Raw genomic sequence first — 20,628 nt, 5'->3', positions numbered from 1 at the left:
TGGGTATAATATGAAAAAAGCACAACTACTTCCACTTACTAGGAATAACATTTACCTTTTAGTTTAATTAATAAACTGAGTTTTAAATATGTTTACTAAATTCATAAACTTCGGTAAAACAACACTATAAATTATTTCCAAAGGAACTAGACTAATACAATTCCAACCTGGCGAGTAGCGACTTATAAACAAGACACTTCGTTTGATGCTTTTACGTGTTGCTAGAAATCAGGTTCGCAGAAAATGCTGTTTACTAGTTAGATTTAGTAGGAATAACACGATCTGTGCCGTAGGCTATAGTATACCCAATTGCCTGTACTGTTATTAATACGTTTTTGATTTCGTTTGATTTCTAAATTGAGAATTTAAGAGGATTGTTTTTTTTTTATTATTATTATTATTAAAATAACGTAATTGTACGCTGCATTTTAAGATAAAGTTATTTAAATCGGTGTACGAAATTATTGTACCAGCAATGAATGAGATGAGTCGGTTTTTACGTCATTTTCTCTTTTTCCAATGCTTATAGAGGAAAGAAATTGTAAAAAGTTGTCTTTTATAGCAAGCGGAATACTGGCAACTCCAAAATTGTACATCTCTGCATTAAAATTTCAAATTGATTTCATTACTATTATTCAAATTCCTACTATTATTTCACACTCTCCCTATATCTTGATCGAATCGTTCATAAAATACTTTTTATTCATCTCTAATCACAATTTAAATACATTTTTTAAACACAGTAGTGAATGACATTTGATGTGAATACAGTTTTTAAAAATATTAATTCATATATTAAATAGAGATGAGCAAAAAACGAAATGGAATTTTGTAAGAGTTAGTCATTGTTTTAAATTTTATTATAAGCGATTGAGTTTTTTTTAACATATTTTAAAAATTACATCAGTGATAATTTCTAACTATTTGAACAAAAAAAAAATAGTTTATTGCACATATATAAATTTTTAATTATTTTGTACTAGCCGCCTAAGGCAGCCAGCTGTCCACCACGCTAAAGGTTTTCACAAATAAAGTTTTTTAAAACATAGCAGAAAATCTGAAGATAAGTGGACAATTAAAGTTTTCCTGTCCTGCAATTTTGTCTAAAATTCCTATTTTATATATTATATAGCTACAACGCTTAAGAAAAAAAAAACTAAAATGCTTAATACATGAAAAGAACACGAAAACGAATTAATTTTTTATGGTATCAATTTCTATTTCTATATAATTTTTTATGGTATCAAGTTTTATTTCTATATCGCTACAAAAATTATCGTCTTCGCTTAAGAAAAAAAAATAGAGCGTGGAAAGAAGAAGAAAAACTTATTATAACAATTATGAACAGCGACAAATATATCAAAGCGAAGCGTCCTATTTATGTATCGAATATGTTGCCACATTTTTAATACAAAAGTTAAACTTTTCTCCTCTTTGATGAATGTAAACTAAGGCGAACCTTACAATTAAATTATTAATTCCTTCGTATATTATTGGTTTAAGTTGTCGAAAATTAATATTTCAATTGTAAGGTTCGCATTAGCATACATTTATAAGAGTGGAGAAAAGTATATGCATTTTTTAATAGTTTTTTGAATATGGCTCTTTGAAGACGAAAAAGCATAGATTTTCTTACAAAATGACTGATAACTAAAAAACTAATCCAAATTTTTGAAAAAGAATAAAAATACTTATTCATTATGTCAAAACACAATTATGTGCCAAGTTTCGTGCCTGGACGAGGCTTCTGGGGCGATATATTGTGATTACAGACACACGCACAGCCGCGTTTATTATTATGTATAGATTCACTGTGTCAATGAGGAGCATACGCACCGTGAGCGTATTGACAAAACATACCGTAGATTGTAAAGGGGTTGGCGAAAATATCTATCGGCGTTGAAGGAGCGTCTCGCAAATCGCCAAACAGCTGTGTGCTTATGTTTTTGTTTTGTTTTCGGTATCACGTATCTATCCTTCACCAAGTTTTTTTGGGTGTGACATTTCAGAGTTTCAAATAAGCTGATCTTCATTAGATTCTTCTGCATTAAATGAAATATAAAGCGTATTTTTTTGTTATAGCTCCGACATAATCGTTTGTATTTGTTAACATAATTGTGCTTATTAGCGTTTTTTAGAAGGTCGTAATAAAACTAAGATAAAAAAAATTATATATTATTACCTCCATAGCCCCCTTCTGTATTTTCATAACTTTCATTAAATGTATACGCGTATTTCGAGTAGTGAACTTCTTTACCTACTCATCCACTAATTAAAATTAATAATTTCACAATAACCTCTAATCCTTAATAATGAAATGATTATTACAATAAAGTTTGTTTACTTAAAAGATTAAAAAAAAAATTATTGTTCAGCAGTGACTTTGTTACTAATTCTATATTCATCAATTAAACTTAATGGTTCTGCTCGATAACCATTTACAATTTTTTTTAAATTTTATTTAAATTTCAGTTATTATGGAATTCCTTAAATATTTTTCGACGTAGAGATTATTTAGCAATAATGCGAAAAGCTGAAATTTATAAATGTATAATATTTATAAATGTTTAAGAGAATTATTAGCAGCTATTTTGCACTAATTATTTTAGTTGAAATGTTCATTATACACAGTTTTATAAAAATCATCGTAAAATTCATTGAACGATGGAGACATTGACATTTTAAAATGCAAGTAGAATTCAATAATCATTTAATTTATAACTGTAAAACGGTAGATAAGTAACTTCGTTATAAAGTTTTACATGATACGAGAATATTATGCTATTGCTTTATAATGAAAGAACAACATTTTAAGTTCTAAACTTTTTGTGGAAAAGAAAAAAAAAACGAAATTTTTTTCCTGTCATCGGTGTTAGCGATTAGAGAGTGTTTTATCGTATAAATGTTAAGTCAGTACTGTTCCATTTTAAATAAAAATGCATTTTGCTCCGGAAAAAAAATTACTTGAATTTGTCAATAGAAATTCCCTAATTATTGTAGCAAGAACTTTTAAATTTCTAATCAAACTTTCCTCTATTATAATTTTGTGGAAATAATAATTATTAATAATATAAATGACTATTAAAAGGAATTAATTGAGAATGTTCAATTTTAATAAATTAACTGTTTACGCAATCAGATTAATAACTTTTTTCATAATTTACAGATGGAGAAAAAGTCTTTTACAGTTTAAAAGTGAAAAGAAAAATAAAGTTGAGATTAAATTTATAAAGTAAGCATAACTCGAAGGAGGTTGAAGTAAGGGCATTAAAATCAAAATTTCAAAAGAAAAAAAAAATCACCTTTTAGTGTACAGTGAGCAATAAACGAAAAATCTAAAACCAACTTTTGATCTAATGATCAGATGTTTACGTTCTAGGACTCAAACTTTAGATTTAGAATTTCCTTAATTCCCTACCACTATTGTAGATATTTACTTTTCATCTAACTTGTAAAATTTTAAAGTTTAGAATTTCTTACAGAATCACTCAGGCGAAGTGATTGTGTTTTATTTAAATATTATTTAGAAAGAATTTTTCTAAAAGTATTTCTTTTAAAGTTTTAATCAAACTTTTGTTTTTTATTTATCTATTGTTATTGAAAGTTAAGTTGATGATTTTTAAGTTGAAATGAATGCCGCCCTGCTTTTAAATATTTCAAATATTATTTCTGAAGAAATGTATAACTTAACATTAAACACCCAGGACCTTACAATTGTAAATCAAACAATCACTACATTTATTTATTAAAAAACACTCTTATGACCTGATAATAAATTGATCTAAATCTTAAATGTGAGTTTTATAACATATAATTTATTTAAACTCAGCACATACATCTAACCTCTGTTGTCGACAATGTCTCAATTTTAAAATATAGTTTTTCTTTTATAAATTTTCTGATATTTTCATATGAAGGATAGTATTAAGTTCGAGAATTAAAAATTTGTGCCCAAAAAAGTTGCTAAAAATTATAATTATTATTAATATATGACAAATGGAAGTTTTTAATTGAAGGTTGAAATTTTTTTTAATTATGTTATTTTTTAATTATGTTATTTTTTAATTATATTTTTAATTACCAAACTCATATAACAGTATTTAGGAATCTATAAATTTATGTTACGTATGATAGTTGCATTATAACCTGTACGCAATATGTGTAAATAAAATATATTTTTAAAATTGTGCATTTTCTATTAATTGCATTTATTATTCTTATATTGAAAAGGTATCAAGTTATCTATGACCTCCATAATGAATGAAGTATTTACCGACTTTTATATATATTAAGGAATTGAATCAATTTTTCACAAAGTTTAAAATCTCATCTCATTGCAAAAAAAAGTTATTTCATAAAATTATGCAAAAAAGTAATTTAATATATATTTTTTTATAATGAATGCTTCTAGTAATGAAACAAACGCTTTCAAACTTTATTTTAAAAATATTGATTATTTCGTTTGCAAGAAACTATTACTTTAAAGCGTGATAACATTTTTGAATACTCTATTTTTTTTCTAGTAAATAATATGTCTTTGTTAATTTCTAAAAAAATAATCTTTATAAAAGAGCTTACATTATTCTTTTATAGAGAATAATGATTTCATAGAAAATATCACTAAAATAAAACAGGTTATGTTTTCTTACAATAAAAGTTAAATAGAATTAATTCTTCAAAATAGCGTTTCAATAAAACTAAAATGTTACGTTATTTTTTGTGATTGGTTCATTAATAAATTATTTTTATTTCTTCGCAAACACAATTCTTGTAAAAAAAAAAATTAAAAAATTGAATCTGTTTTATCAAAAAACTAGATCGTTTTATAAAATATAAATTATAGCGCTTAATAAAATATGAATAGAGTGTATTTGTAAAGTGATCCTAACAATAAAAATGTGTTATTTTCTTTTTTATTTTCTCTACTAAAAGGAATTAATGAGTTATTTTTATTCATAATGGCTAGTCGAGGAGAAGAAGAAAATATCGAATTACACTGCTTAGGTTAATGTAATTTCGTTCTCCCACCACATTTACACGTAATCCATCGCCAACTGCACCTGCAATCGCCACGTTTACAATCTACGGTATGTTTTGTCAATACGCATACCGTGATAGCACGTGCGAACCACATCACCAAATTTATACTTTCATAGTTGTCTGATACCACGCGCCTTTTTTTCTTTTTCTTTTTTCAATTCCTATAATTAGTTCGCACTCTCCCTATTATCTTGTTCACATTTTCAATCATTCATAAAATCCTTTTTATTCATCCACTACAAGTTCAAATACATTTTTTTAAAACTTGTAGAGGTTGACACTCGATCTTGATACAGTTTCTTCAAATATTAATTCATTAATTTAACGTAATTAATTAATTTTAGTTTCGTATGGGAGAAAAAATTTAATTACTGAATAAAAAATAATTAAAATAAAATTTTTCTTTGTTGACCCAAGTAGGAATTGACTTTTAAAAAAAAATTCTTTATATTACCCGTTTTTCAAGTCAAATATTTTACATAAGCATATTTTTTGGGTTTCACTCCCCTCCACCTTCTCAGGAAAAATAAGCAAATCACAAAATTGCTACCCTGGTTATGTAAAAAAAAAGTCGCAATAACCCCCCTACCTTCTTTTTTGCGTTAGTTTTGATTTTCACAGTAATAAATCTAATTCCAGGAATAAATTCAATTAAAATATGTAACTTAGTATGAAACAAAATTTATGCTTCAATTCACTTTATGAAAGTTTTAGTAAAAAAATTTCGAAGCATCTTTTCAGTTTTTCTTCTGTGATCAAAATTTCTCAAAATTGAACCTTTTTTAAGACTTTTTTTTTTTTCAGCTTTTATTTTCCCCAAACTTTTATTTCAAAATTGAAATTTCGAGAGAGTATATTTTTTCGAATTCTTTTGTTCACTTTATATGGTGTTACGCCGGTGTTGAACAGCAGACCCGATTTTGAGTTTTCGTCTATCAATGTTTAACTCAGTAGCCTTCTAATTTGGCACCTATCCCAGAAGACAAGGGAACTCCTAGATCAAACACTGGGAAAAATTGGCCTCGTGGAGGACTTTTGGATGGAATTAACCCGCATTTGCGTTACATGGAGAGGAAAAATACGAAACCTTCCTCGGTTAACCTGATGAGAGCGGGACTCTAATCCATGATCCGTCTACCGCTGAGGATATTTTACGACAACACTGCTCACTGTGCATGATTTTATTTTATTTTATAACTGCCGTAGAATTGCCGAATATATATATATATATATATATATATATATATATATATATATATATATATATATATATATATATATATATATATATATATATATATATATATATATATATATATATATATATATATATATATCATGTTATTATTTGAATCACATTAAATCCCTTTTACCATATAAGAAGAGCTTCTTGGATAATTGTTTTTTAACACTATTTATTTTTCGTCGTGAACTTTATATTCTAAATTTTATTCCGTTTTCTCAATAGGTTGCCTCGCTACCATTTTTGAAATGAAGAGGACGGTTCTAACTATATAAAGTTTCAGTTTTTCTGTCAGATTATTCTCTTACGCTATTAAGCATATTTTTCAATCAATGTACATTGCGAAAAAACAAAACAAATTTAGTTAAGAAAGAAATTTTTAATTACAAGATAATTACGAAAGGAAGAAAATTGTGACTGGATTATTGCAATCACTGGTCACCCGTTGGTCAAATGTTTCTTTTTCTTCCTTTGTAGACTTTCATAAACAAAAATTGTCATTGGTCGCAAAAACTGCATCCAATGATTTCCCCTCTTATCGTTGTTCTTTGGTTTTCAATTCCAGTCAATACACATTTAAGACGCCAAAAAATTCTTTTCCTTCTTCAGTATTCATATTTATATCTTATAAAACCACCTCCAAAATAGTCATTATAAATAAATAAAATCAAAATATGAACATTAAAATAATTGAAATTAATATTACATTTAAACATTTAAAAATATTCGCTGGAGAAATTAATAGAAAAACTCAGAGGTGAAAACAATCAACTCCAAGAAATTCTAACATTTTCAACTGCTTTGTTGAAGTATCAGCAGCCTACAATTTAACTCAATCATAGTTGTGTATTTTGATTTTGATATGCTGTTATTCGAATTTGTAATTAGGCTTCCAAAACTATTGTAAATATCGTAATATAAAGCGTTTTCATTTTATAAAATTCCATAGTGTTTATTTCGAATCTTTAAACAAGCTTTTTTTTTATTTGATCTTGCTGTGTCTATTCTTTATTAATGCTTATGTTAGCCTGATTTCTTATGACTTGCGCAATTCTATTTTTGAGACATCTCTATTTAGTTGATCGAAGTTGTTCAGTTTATTTTAAAGTTTTAACTTAAAACAATATTTAAATAAAGTCACAAACTTAATGCATAACAAAATTAAAAGTGAAAAAAAGAAATCTAAAAAATGAGCAGAAACTCATTAAAGTTAAACATATAAATTTCAAATTATGAACATAAATTCAATCGTAGTAGAAACAATTTTTTAAAAAAATGTTTGTTTTTTTTAAAAAAAATTTGAGGTTACCCATTAGCAAAAGGGTTGTTGTTTAATGTTTTTTGGAAAAGCAACTTTATTGTGTTTTCATCTTGGACTGTTAATCCAGTACACAATTTTGCAGACATATTTAAATGCGACTCAGGCACATTCTGTGTAAATTCCTTTGATGACTGAATAGACATTTAACAGCCAATCGAGATCAATATCGACATTTTCGGATTTGTACAATGGTGTTTGAAGGAGATTATAAGCTGCATCATACACCCGTTTCGGATTCACAAGTTCATTATATGAAATATGATTCGAAAGCTAGGATTTTTTTAAAATTTTACATGAATAGTGAATGAATCATTTATATTGCGTGGAAAACAGTCTACTGTCTTGTGCAAGTCATTGGGTACGTTGACAATTGATGCTTTTATCCCTAACTGGTGATCAACACCCAGTTCTCATATTTGCATGAAAGGGGTTCGGAGAGTCACCATTCGCTCTTCGGTAGGGTTCAATTCTCTCGACAACTTTGGTACTTTTGTGAGTGACGGGTTTCATGCTTGCGTTTGCGAGCGGAATCTTTCCGTTTTTCCGTTTGTGAGTAAAGCTTAAGGTATTCCCATCTACACGCTTTGGCTTTTTTAGCCTCGGTAAGTTTAGCCTTGGCGTCGTTTTTTTTTTTTTTTTCCTTGCTTCCATTCTAACTTTTGGGACCGTGTCGATCAGTTTGGACCCCCTTTCATTGTGATATTCACCTGAATTAGTATTGAAAACGATCCAGTTCGAACTGTAGGAAAAGAATATCTGATTCTTAATTAAAACAATAAAAACAAAAATATCGTTCATATGTTGAAATTCTCTTTTATTCACAACTCAAGAAGTATTTATGGGATCTCTCTGGTCCTATATCTCGAAAATGAACTCACCTACTACTAATAACAATAACTAAATAAACAACAACTAAATTCTATTCGTTTAGCATTGCGTCATATGTTGTTCCTACTAAATCGAAGTAGTTGTGTTTTTTTCAGATCAAATCAAATTTTTTCAGAGATCAAATAATATTTTAGTACCTACATTATACTTTTCACGTGTAAATGGCGTTTATATTTTATGATGCTAACACAGATAGTTTTAATTGTAATTGTTTATTGGTCATAAAACTGAGTTTATTAAATCAAAACGCTGTACTATGCATTAAACACCATTAAAAAGTAAAATTTAGAGACTGACTATTGCACTCCCCTTTTAAATCGTACAATCCGCTTGATTTCATGGATTTGGCTGGAACCGATGGTGTATTCCTTTGACTGTATTTAATTTTAACACAACAGTGCTTTAAGTAAGTTGTTTTTCCTTTCTCAAATATAATAATTATTCTATTCGAGAATTTTTGTTAATCAACTATACTCCAGCTTTATTCTTTTAACATTTCTGGAAATTTACTGTGAATTCGAAGGAAAAAAAATGAGCTGCAGGGAGCCTTAGTTTCTTATGGGTAATCCGTAAACATATATGTATATAGGCAGTTTTTTGAGAAAAAAAAACTTACTGGCACTTTTAAATTGCGATAAATAATGAAAACTATCCTTTTATGATGTCTGTAAATAAATTCAGCTCATTTCTTAAATTGTTCTAACTTAAATGCAGTACAAATGCAAATATTGTATAATCGAAAAAGAGAAGAAAAAAAAGAGGGAAAAAATCTTTGGAAGAAATAAATTTCAAAACTCCCAAACTGAAATCAAATTATTTTAAAATTTCTTAAATTTTGAGGGTAAAAAATAAATAAACTATTAAAAAATTAAAATAAAAATCGAATTTTGATAAATAGACAAATTAAACGGGTATGGGAACAGTCTTCAAATACAGATTTTTTCGAAAAGAACAAAATAATATTATAGTACCTGTGTTTTTTTTCTCATTAGCATAGATTTATTTTTATATAACTTTAAATGACATTTATATTTTATAATAATAATACAGCCAGTTTAAATTATAATTGTGTTTTGATCGTAAAATTGAGTTTATTTATAAGACGAAACACTATACTATGCATTAGATACCATTAAAAAATAAAATTTCGCAAAAATTAAGCACTTAAAAACGGCGTTGATTATAAGTTTTCTTTGTCTAAAAGCATATATTAAGTTCTTTTATGTTAAAAAGAAACATTCTTGAAACATATTTCAACTGAATCTAAACTTTAAAATGCACGAAAAGCTATTTATATATTCTTCTCCTAAATTGAAAATCGCTTTATTTGAACAACTTCAAGGAACAAATTAATTTTTTATTACAGGAATCACGTCCTCTTAAATTTGACAAATTATAACATAATTTTTTTTTAAATTATTATTACCAAACAAATGTAACCTAACATGTTTTAATGTCACAAAACATGTTTTAATGTTACATACTAAAAATATGTAAAACTTAATATGTTAACAATGTTTTTAAAATAACTCAATATGTTTTAGTGCAACTTAATGAGTGTAACTTACTAAATGTAATTTAACAAGTTTTAGTATCACTCAATAAATGTAACTCAACAGATTTTAATAACACTAAAAGTAACTTAACATCTTTAAATATCACAAAATAAATGTTACTGAACATTCTTTAATGCTACTAAACAAATGTAATTTCAAATGTTTACAATGTAACTTAACATGTTTTAATTTAACTAAACGAAAGTAACTTGACGTGTTTCAGTTTGTAAGTTAACAGGTTTTAACCCCACTAAATGTAATTTAACACGTTTTAGAGTAAATAAAAAAATGTAACTTAACACATTTTGGAGTAAATAAATAAATGTAACTCAATAGATTTTAATTACACTAAATGTAACTTAACACGTTTCAGAGTAAATAAATGAATGTAACTCAATAGATTTTAATGAAACTAAATGTAACTTAACATGTTTTAGAGTAAATAAATAAAAGCAACTCAACATATTTTAATCATACTAAATGTAACTTAACGTGTTTTAGTGTAACTAAATAAACGTAGCTTATCTTCTTTTATGGCAACTTTAATTATTTCAACATGTTTCAGATCATCTAAAACATGTTTTTTTCTCGCAGAATTGAGAATACGTAGAATTGAGCTTACCTGCCGAGAGAAGCAAGGGGTTAGTGTCCAGTGGCTTTCCTAGGAAGTGTTGCTGCGGTTGTTGACAAAGGTAGGCGGAGGGTCCAAGTCCATATAACTGGTAATATGGGGCGGTGAGGGCGGCTGTCCTGGATGGGGTGGAACCAGGGGTCAAGCAGAGGCTCTCCAGCCTGGACTTTGGAGTGAGGATATCTTCAATCATAAAAGAAGACCTATTGCGATTCAGTTTCTCCATAGAGTAGGGATCCATGGAAGGATGGTGGAAGCCCCCCTCGGACCCCCGATAACCCCCGTGCTGTTTCTCCGTTGTCATGCCTGCCTGTAAAGCATCTGCTGACCAATCGGGATACGCGAACTGAGAAATCTTGATTCTAACACGCGATTGTATTAGAAAAAAATTATTCTAAAATTTTATCGTTTGGTTTTTAAAATTAAAAAAAAAACTTAATTCGTTTGCTCCAGATCAAATTTATCTAAACCGGTATTTTTCATTTCATCCATTCTTAGGAAATATTTTCCTATTAAAATTGGCATTTATTGCTTTCAATACGGAAAATTCCAATCAATTAACAACTATTTAATTTCATTCGAAACGGTGTTTAGCAGGGTGCGTTATCGTCATTTATATATAAATAAAAGAGATGGCAATTAAAGGAGACTCGTCACGGTAGTCAGTGTCTTTCAATGAAAGTAAACGAGGCGCTTTGCCGGCCGTTAAGTAGAGGCTCCTCCCTCTTCGTTGCGTCATAACCATAATGATCCAATGGAGAATCGAATAAGGCGGAGTCACTATGCGCTCTTCAACCACTCACTGGTGCGTGGGGATTTCGCTTAAAGAGAGAAAGAGAAGAGTTCTGTATAACGATAGCGTGCGATTAAAGGCGCAAACGAAGCAGGGATTTTTCTAATGGTAAAGAGGATTTTTATTATTTCCCCCCCCCTCTCTCCCTTTTTTGAGGATAATTTATTGAATTCTTAAAATGAGATTAATTGGCGGCGTGTTTCTGAACTGCCTATTTCCCCCCCCCCCAAAACGGGGGATATTCTTAATGAGCGGTATTCTATTTTATCTGGCTTAAATTTAATGACACAATCTATTTGAAAAGGATTTCATCAAATCAAGCAGAAAGTATCAATTTGGTGCAGGGGTGGAAATGAGATTTGGAAGAGGGGTGCCCAAGACATAAACTCTAGAAGAAGCGCGCTACTTTTAAACGCTCCGGGTGAATTCCTCGAACCAGAATGTATAAATAGAATTAGGGAAAACCAAATAATGATACATATATTAGGGAAATAGGATTAACACATACCAACACTTAATACATACCTATTCCTAAAATAGCCGGTCAAATGAAAATAGGGAAGGAAATAAACTAAAAAAACTTTATTAAATAAAATTGTATATTGCCAATTTTTATGTCTTACAAACACAAAGAATAAGAATTTTTAATTCATTTCTCAAAGCATTTTTTTTTCTTCTTGATATACAGGGTGTTTAAATTGTACATTTTCCGCAAACATATTTCTTCTAATTATTATTTTTTCTATGATTCTTATAGTTATAAGAATATATAAGAATTCTAATTCTTATAATTATTCTTATAATTAATATTATTTCTTCTAAGAACTTCTGCTGTCTTGAATGTTTCGAAATTTTTCTGTGTAAAAACTAACAGTTAGTTAGAAATGAAGTAAAGCTAAAATAAAATCTATTTACCAAAAGATATAGAATTTGTCACTTTTTCTGACACAAAAATGCCAATCTAAAATGTTAGGCACTTTCTTAAAATTTGGAATTCACAGTTATTCTGATTCCACTCACTACGCAACAGTCTTTACAGAAATGTGCAACTAATCCAATGAACACGCTGTTGAACACGCATTACATATTAATTTATGAGCCGATGACCTTATAAAGCTGTAAATTCTTCTTCCAGTCATATGACCGGTTGTGGTAGAATTAGGTATACGACAAGTAGGGGAGAGTGGGGTCAATTGTAACATTTTTTACTTAACTATTTTTAACTAACAAAAAATCCAATACATTATTAGTATTAATTGACAGACAAGTAAAGTAGACTATCCTATACTAGAAGAAAAAAAAAACCTTATTTTAAATGTTATTATATTAGTTATTAACAATTTTTGACAATCGTGCACTTGTTACAATTGTCCCCACTTACGGGGTCAATTGTAACAGTTCATAAATTCAACTAAAACATAGTTAATTATACATATTATCATAGTTGTGATACATTTTTTTATTGATGAAAATAGTAGTGATATTTTAGGAGTAAAAATAATAATGAGCAGAGACCTAAAGGGTTAAACTTTTAATTTTAAGGGTTTAAAAATTTTAATTTATGCTGTGAAAGGTGACCAATGAAATGATGCACGTGCAACATAATATAAATGATATAGGAAACTATTGGTGATTCTTAAAGAGTTAAGTAATGGTTTGTAAACATTATTTATTTTCAACTGTTGCAATCGTCCCTTTACTTATTGTTACAATCGTCCCCAAGGCGCCATTCCAGCTTCATTTGTTAAAAAAAGTGCTAGTTAATTAACAAAACTAATCTTTTTTTTCTGAAATGTTAATTAAGGTGTCCACTTACTCATTCGGTTAATAATTTTTATTTGTTTGAGCAAAATTACTCTGTTACAATATAATATTCTAATAAAAAAAAAAAGTACTTACGTAGCGTGAAAATATCTTTTGTGATGTAACTCTTTCAAAAGTACATAAAAATGGTTGCCAGCAGGGGTGTACATGTTGATTCATTAAATACACCTTGGGCGCCACTTAGGAACCAAATCTAGAACCCAACACTCGAAATTTTTGTTCTGTTACAATCGTACCCTGTTACAATTGATCCCACTCTCCCCTATTATTCGAAACAAATGAAAAAAATAAATAATAATAAAATATTAACTGTTATGTAACTGTTAGAAAAAGTCATGAAGTCAAATGTGCGAAAACGATAAGATGATAAGCGCATTTTCCATGCAAAAGTTTTTAAACGGTCATTTGTCCTGTTATGGCATGTTTAATGTTAAGGAAAACCAAACGATACATATATTAGGGAAAACCAAATATAAGGCTTAGAAGGAAGGAAAATGTGTCCGATCGATAAATAAAAAGATTCGAGAATTATGACCTGTTATGCTCCTCACTCCCGATGAAATTGAATTATGGTCAGGCTGAACAAGCCATTTTCAATAATAAACTTTTTTTTTTTAATTTGTTCGAAAATTATTGACATTTTAAGTACATTTTTCGTGAATTTTTCGTCCCTTTTTTGTTGCTTTAAAATAACGATTATCATTTTATTAGCCTGCGCTTCACTTGCTATCAAAAGAAGAAAAAAAAAACGGATAAATAAAATTGAAGAAACAAGAGAAAATGATCAGATTATAATATTTGCGTCGAATTTTTTTAAAAATATAAATATCTCAAGAGACATAAAAATCGTTCGCAATTCGAACTATTATTTCATAAAAAGGTATCGTATTGGATTGTTAATAAGTGAAATTTCTTCTCATTTATTAATTCTCATAGTGTCGCACATTACATATTCTAAAATTTTATTTATTTACTTTTTTTGTTTTTGCTTTATTCTCTAAACTGAGTTAGAGAACGGTAATAAATTTGGTTTGAGAATTATAATATTTGTGATAATAATTTTTAAATTGAAACAGAAACAATCTGACAGTAAAAGATGAGACTAACATGTTCGTTGCCTATTCACGCGATATCACGTGACAAAATTATTTCGTCCACAATAAAACTAAGCATTTTATTATCCAACTATTTTTAAAGAAAAAGAAGTAATATAAAAAAAAAAGTGTCTTTAAAATTAATTCCTATCCTACTTAGGTCAACAAAGAAAATTTTTATTTATATATATATAGATTAACTATTTAAATGTGCGCAATAAACTTTTTTTTGTTCAAATAGTTAGAAATTATCACTGATGTTGAATTTGACCCTATCCTAAACCATCCAACTGAAAGCTATGAAACTTGGCATGCAGAAAGCTCAAAGCAAGAGGAAGGTCACTGTCGACATTAGAACATTTTACGACAAACCGCTTGAGCTAAAAACGAAATGGAATTTTCTGATAGGTTAAGCATTAGCCATTGTTTCAATTTTAACTATTCAATTTTCCATGTTTTAAAGATAACATCAGTGATAATTGCTATCCTATGGCTCTATTTGGTCCAAAAAATAGTTTACTGCACTTATTTAATTATTCTACATTCGCTATGTCAAAGAAATTCAATAAACATTACCTGCCAGCACGCGTGGTCTACGCCACCAAATTTATAATTTGTCTGATACCACGTGCTCTTATTTTATTTATATTAATTCTTTTAAACGTGTTTCTAAAAAATTACTCATTTAAATCCAACGGTAATGGAGTAGAAAAAAAATATATTTATGTATTCAGAAACAAAATTAATGGGAAAGTGGTATTAATTCGTTGAGGAGAAACATAAAAATTCGACGCCAGTGAGGCTTTATTACACCATTGATGCTTAATTGAGGTAATCTATGCCGATTGAAATAAAAGAAATAAGCTAGAAAGTAAAAGTAGTGGAGTAAAGGAATTTATTTGAATCGAAGAACCGTGAGAAATCGTCATACTATCGTTGACGACAATGATGCTTAATTAATGTTGGTAATATGCATTAATTGAAATTTAAAAAAAAAAAGTAATTTCTGAACTGAAAAGAAAAAATAAGGAGAAAAGATACTTATTCAGGTTTTGGCTAACCGTAAAAAATATGCATATTATTATTGTCACTAAATGCACAATTAATATTGATAATGTGTACTAATTAAAATAAAATAAGCCAAACTCATGAAGGGAAAATTAAAGGGAAATTTGTTTGCACCGTAAAAAATTGCCTTCCAGAAATGAGGCTTAATTCATATGTATCAGTGACGGTAACATGTTCCACTGGTATTATGGAAATTGGCGAATTTGTTGTGATAAGAATTCTGCAACGGGTCTACCGTAGCTTCAGAATTTTTTTGAAGTGATACTTCTTACGCGACTTCCAACAAGGTTGCGTTAAACGTTTAACGCTACATTTTTATTGGCCGGGAAATCACGATCCAGTTTTCCCTCATTCATTTCCATATTGTTTTGGTTCTCACCAGCATCAAAATAATAAAAGTCATAAAAGTATTGTTTTTCTATAAATATTTTTGTTTGATTTGATACACATATAATTTAATAGGGTAGTATTTTTTTATTTTCAAACTTAGTGGATAACAATTGTAAAAAATGAGTGAAAACAATCCCACGGACAATGCGACGGATTTAAGGTTATGTCAAGGTACGTCTCTTGTGAATATCAATTGATTGTTAAGTTTTCTCTTTTCTAATTGCCATTTATATTTCAACAAATGCAGCCATGAGGGATAATAAATTATTTATTGCAAAATCTTTATTGCCACTATCCACTGCAGGTTCACAAGCTCTGGCAGGCGTTACTGGTGAAGAAATTAATTATTGTGAGCGACCTGTGATCCTTGCAGGAGATTTTAATGTGAATTTTTCGTTACCTGAAGCTGAAACATTATTAACCTTCCTTAAAGACAAATTTGGATTGGAAATGATAAATGGTAGGAATGATCTAACAGCCAAAGGGGAAACTACCATTGATGCAGTTTTTGCAAGAAATATGGAAAAAATAGAATTCAAACATTTCGTATCTTACTTTAGTTATCATAATCCCATTGTAAATGTTATAGATTTGGATATTTCTCCACTCGAAAATGATAGTTAAAAGATGCGATCAATTGTGAATTGTAAGCATTGTTAATAAAGTTTGTCTTAAAGAAACAATATGATTTCACTAAAAATCAATTTCTACCCTTTCCTATTTTCATTTCCACATTACGAAGTTTCACTTCTTCAGCGCGGAGGGACTCCACGCACTATTTTTATTTCAAGTGGTAGCTTATAGTATAGTATAGCAAGGATAGTGCATTAATATTTTAATGAATTAGAATTAAAACAAATTTTTTCCACCACTACTTATAAATATTTTAAACGTTAAATTTAAGGTCAGATAGAGAAATGGTCATGCTCCAAAATCCTTATCAGGTTTTAATTTCTTTTTTCTAAAAAAAAAAAAAAAAGAAAATTGGCTGCCACTGACAAATATGCATAAACTCAAATGTTAAAGGTCTATGTAATAAGTACCAAATATACTAATATAGGTATAAAATATTATATATTTATATATTTAGTGATTATTAAAACTGCACCAATCAGTTTTAATGTCGATATTTTGTTTGATATTTTGTCGATATATGTGTTTTACGTCCCCTCGAAAGGGATAGGTACCTGAGAAAATCGCTTAATAGGGGTAAATTTTATCATGAAGTGGCAGTGAACAATAGCATCATGCCAAGAGATCCTAAATACATTTTATTTTTATTCCAATGCTATGAATTTAAAAAAACGAGCTTTTCTTACTTAAATAACGTAAGGCCACCGAGGATTACAACATATAACATTAAATAAAATAAAAAAATATAAACTATTTCAGATATATTAATTGAAAAACTTAGTGGAAGAGTCAAGTAAGGGACGGTGCCTTGGGGTATTCATCCACTTTTCCTTCGAGGTTAATATCTTCCTTACCTGTACTATGCATGATTCTTTATCGCCTTACGAGATCATCGCCAACAAAACCAATTATTTTTATTTTTTGAAATGCCGGATGCTATTTAGGCAAAGTATGAAATAATCGTCCTGATGAGGTTATTATGTAAATGATGTGCATGTTACTGTGAATGACCGAAATACTTATTACATCCGATTTGATATTAATTTATTCGTGGATATAATTACATTTATTCGATATTTTAATACTTACTGACGATAGATTAGAACAAACATCAGTGTTTGGAGTATCGGGTAAATATATACCGGACAATGACACTTGACTTTAAAAAAACATCAGTGTAGGGTATACCGGGCAGTGGCACTAGACCTTAAAAAAACATCAGTGTAGGGTATACCGGGCAAATGTATACCGGGCAATGGCACTTGACCTTAAAAAAAAACATCAGTGTAGGATATACTGGGCAAATGTATACCGGGCAATGGCACTTAACCAGACCTAGTATGACTAGACCTTTGGTAAATGTCCGAAATATATACTAGGTCTAGTGCTACTTTTGCTATAGCTTAAATATTAAAAAAAAAAAATAAGCAAAGCGTTTGAATCAATTTTAAACTGATAACGAAATTATTGCTTTAAAATTAAAAAAATAATAATAAAAACTGCGCCAGATAAGAGTAATTGAAGTAGTTGCTTTATACAGCGCATGTGCGGAAAAAAATTATCCAGGTGCATCTAAAAGTGGATGAATATCCCAAGACACCGTAAGGGACATTTCAGAACGAGAAAGGAAGTTATATCCGAATTATTTTATTACCAATTCATTAGAAGGCGGGACTAAAAAATTTTTGCTTTATTTTATTTACCACTTCCTAATTTGAAATAAAAAATATGCAACCATACGAAAAACTGATTTTATCAGTAATGTTAAGATACAAGTGAAAGTAAAAACAGTTCTGTTACATTAAACATACCCATGTTGAAGCAAACCACTTTATGTTACTCCCCCTTAAAAATGTCTTTCACCTGGTTCTTCTCTTTAATTGTGTCCGGTATATGCCTTTCACTTTTGAACATGATTTAATTGTGTTTCTCAGTACTTATTTATTGATTCTTTTCTCTTTCTTCAATCACCCCGTGCGAAGAACAGGTATTCAGCTAGTTATTAATATTTTTATTTCGACTTGTGAGAGAAGCAACGGCCATCTATCCTAGATTTAATCGATATCACCCCGTCAGAAATGCTTGGTAGAAACTTGAAAAATAAAAATGTTACTTTTTTGATTTAATTTTTTCTTCTTCGAAGTTTTTTTCTTCAAAGTTTTCTTCTCCTTCTTCTGTAAAGTTTTTTTATTTAGAAAAAAATATCTTCTAAAGCGAAATTTTAAAATCCTTTTCTCAAGAAATTTTCGGTCAAAAGTTTTTTTTTTGATAAAAAAAAATTCTTGTTGCGAAAGTTTTTCCTAAATATATTTAATATCGTTTCGAGATTATTTTTTCTTGTGTATAAAAATATTTTTTTAAGAAAAGAAAAAAATAAATAAAGAATATAAATAATTTTCTTTCTCTTAAAAAGAAGAATTTCTAAAAGTATATTTTAAAGTTTTCTTTTTTTATATATAAAATAAAAAATTTTAATTATTTTTCTTGGATATAAAATAAAGTAGGTAAGCTACTTGAAAAATAACGGCGAATAAAAAATTGCAAAACCTGTGCTAGAATTAAACATAAAGTAGAAAACATTTTGAATATCATTGAAAAATAAAAGTACATTGGGAAAAAATTAACAATTTAGGAATGTGGACAACGTATTTAAAATTTAGAATTAAATGAAAATTAATTTTATGATTAAAATAAAATTTTAAATAAAGTACCTTAAAATTCTTAGAACCAGCCGACCGGCCAGTGTAGGGGTTAGGGAACATCAGAAATGTTCTGGGTTCGAATCCCGGGCAAGGCATGGATGTTCTTTCATTCTCTGTACTATCTGTCCTTACTGTGGCAGCAACGTTGGCCCACCTAATATGGTGCCCCTGAAAGAGAAACCGACAAATCTGCTCTTCAGATATGCCTGAATTGACGGATGTTAACACAGGTGGGCATTGGAAGAAGAAAAAAAAAATTCGTAGAACCAATGAATCCAGATAAATCACGATAAATACAAGGAAATATGAATGTGAATAATAATTATGGTTTTGAAAATTACTATTTATTTTTCAGGCATTTTTAAAAAAAATAATAATAAATAAATAAAAAAAAGGGAGGACAGTAAAAAAAGTCCCAAAATATAAATAATTTAACTATTTTAGGGAGATAAAACGTAAAACTACTATAGAAATGGGAGAGGAAGAAGAGGTGAGATGGTGCTATTTGTACTTAAAGTTATTGAAGTATTAATAATGATGAAGAAGAGTTGAGGAAAAAAGAAATGTACGAAAATGAACAAAATTTAAGAATCATTTGTAAAAAAAAATCTTCCTAATTATTAAAAGATTTAAAAATACAAATTTTCGAAGTCCCCTCCCCTAAAACAGAAAAATCTGATAACACCATCTTATATAGTTCAGTCTGAGTCTTTATGACCCCCGCAACAAGTTTATACATGCAAGTTTATAATATTATTTTTAATTTAATAGCTCAGTGTTAATATACATAATTAGAAAAACAAAAGTGAGTTCTTAGAGAGTAATAACTTCATCAAAATTGTTAGACTAGAACCTACTGTTAACGTTTTTAATCATTTAACGCATCCCTTTAACTGTCATTCATAATAGTAAATATAATGTAAGTTGCACCAAAAATTAATAACTGTAAAACTGTAAATAAGATCAGACACCGATTTAAACAACTTTATCTTAAAATGTAACGTACAATTACGTTATAATAATAGTAATAAAAAAAATCTCTTAAACTCCTAATTTAGAAAACAAACAAAATCAAAAACGTAATAATAACAGTGCAGGTAAATACGTTTAAATTAGGGATACAAAAATATTTATAGGATAACAATACCTTTATAACTTATATCAATTTCATGCTGACGACATCCAAACCAATATGAAAATGAATGGGAGAAAACTGGATCCTTCCATGTGATTTTTCGGCCAATCAAAATGCACCGATATCAATGAAAAACTACGACACCATCATTAGATTTTTATGTACAGTAAGATAGAATCAAATAATAAAATTCAGCATTTAACAAAAAAGAGCTAAAAAAGCCATTATATATTTCTTCAATTTAAAATAATTAATTTGTAATTTAAAAAAATAGAATTTAATATATTACAATGGACAACATAGATGTAAA

At 28.6% G+C, this 20,628-nt stretch overlaps 1 protein-coding gene across 1 annotated transcript in view; it reads right to left on the bottom strand.

Moving 5' to 3' along the window:
* LOC147812724 (brain-specific homeobox protein homolog) overlaps positions 1-11,356 on the bottom strand; it is a 56,093-nt gene extending 44,737 nt beyond the window's left edge. Inside the window, exon 1 of the mRNA XM_087158455.1 lies at positions 10,671-11,356. Within this exon, the coding sequence (XP_087014581.1) occupies positions 10,671-10,983 (313 nt within the window). The 5' untranslated portion in view covers positions 10,984-11,356. The remainder of the gene's footprint in view (positions 1-10,670) is intronic.
* Positions 11,357-20,628: the final 9,272 nt, after the last annotated feature.

The sequence above is a fragment of the Parasteatoda tepidariorum genome, chromosome 3 (genome assembly GCF_982258835.1).
Source record: "Parasteatoda tepidariorum strain Cologne lab strain chromosome 3, Ptep-v5.0, whole genome shotgun sequence".
Taxonomy (NCBI): Eukaryota; Metazoa; Arthropoda; class Arachnida; order Araneae; family Theridiidae; genus Parasteatoda; species Parasteatoda tepidariorum.
This window is presented reverse-complemented; position numbering and strand designations above follow the sequence as displayed.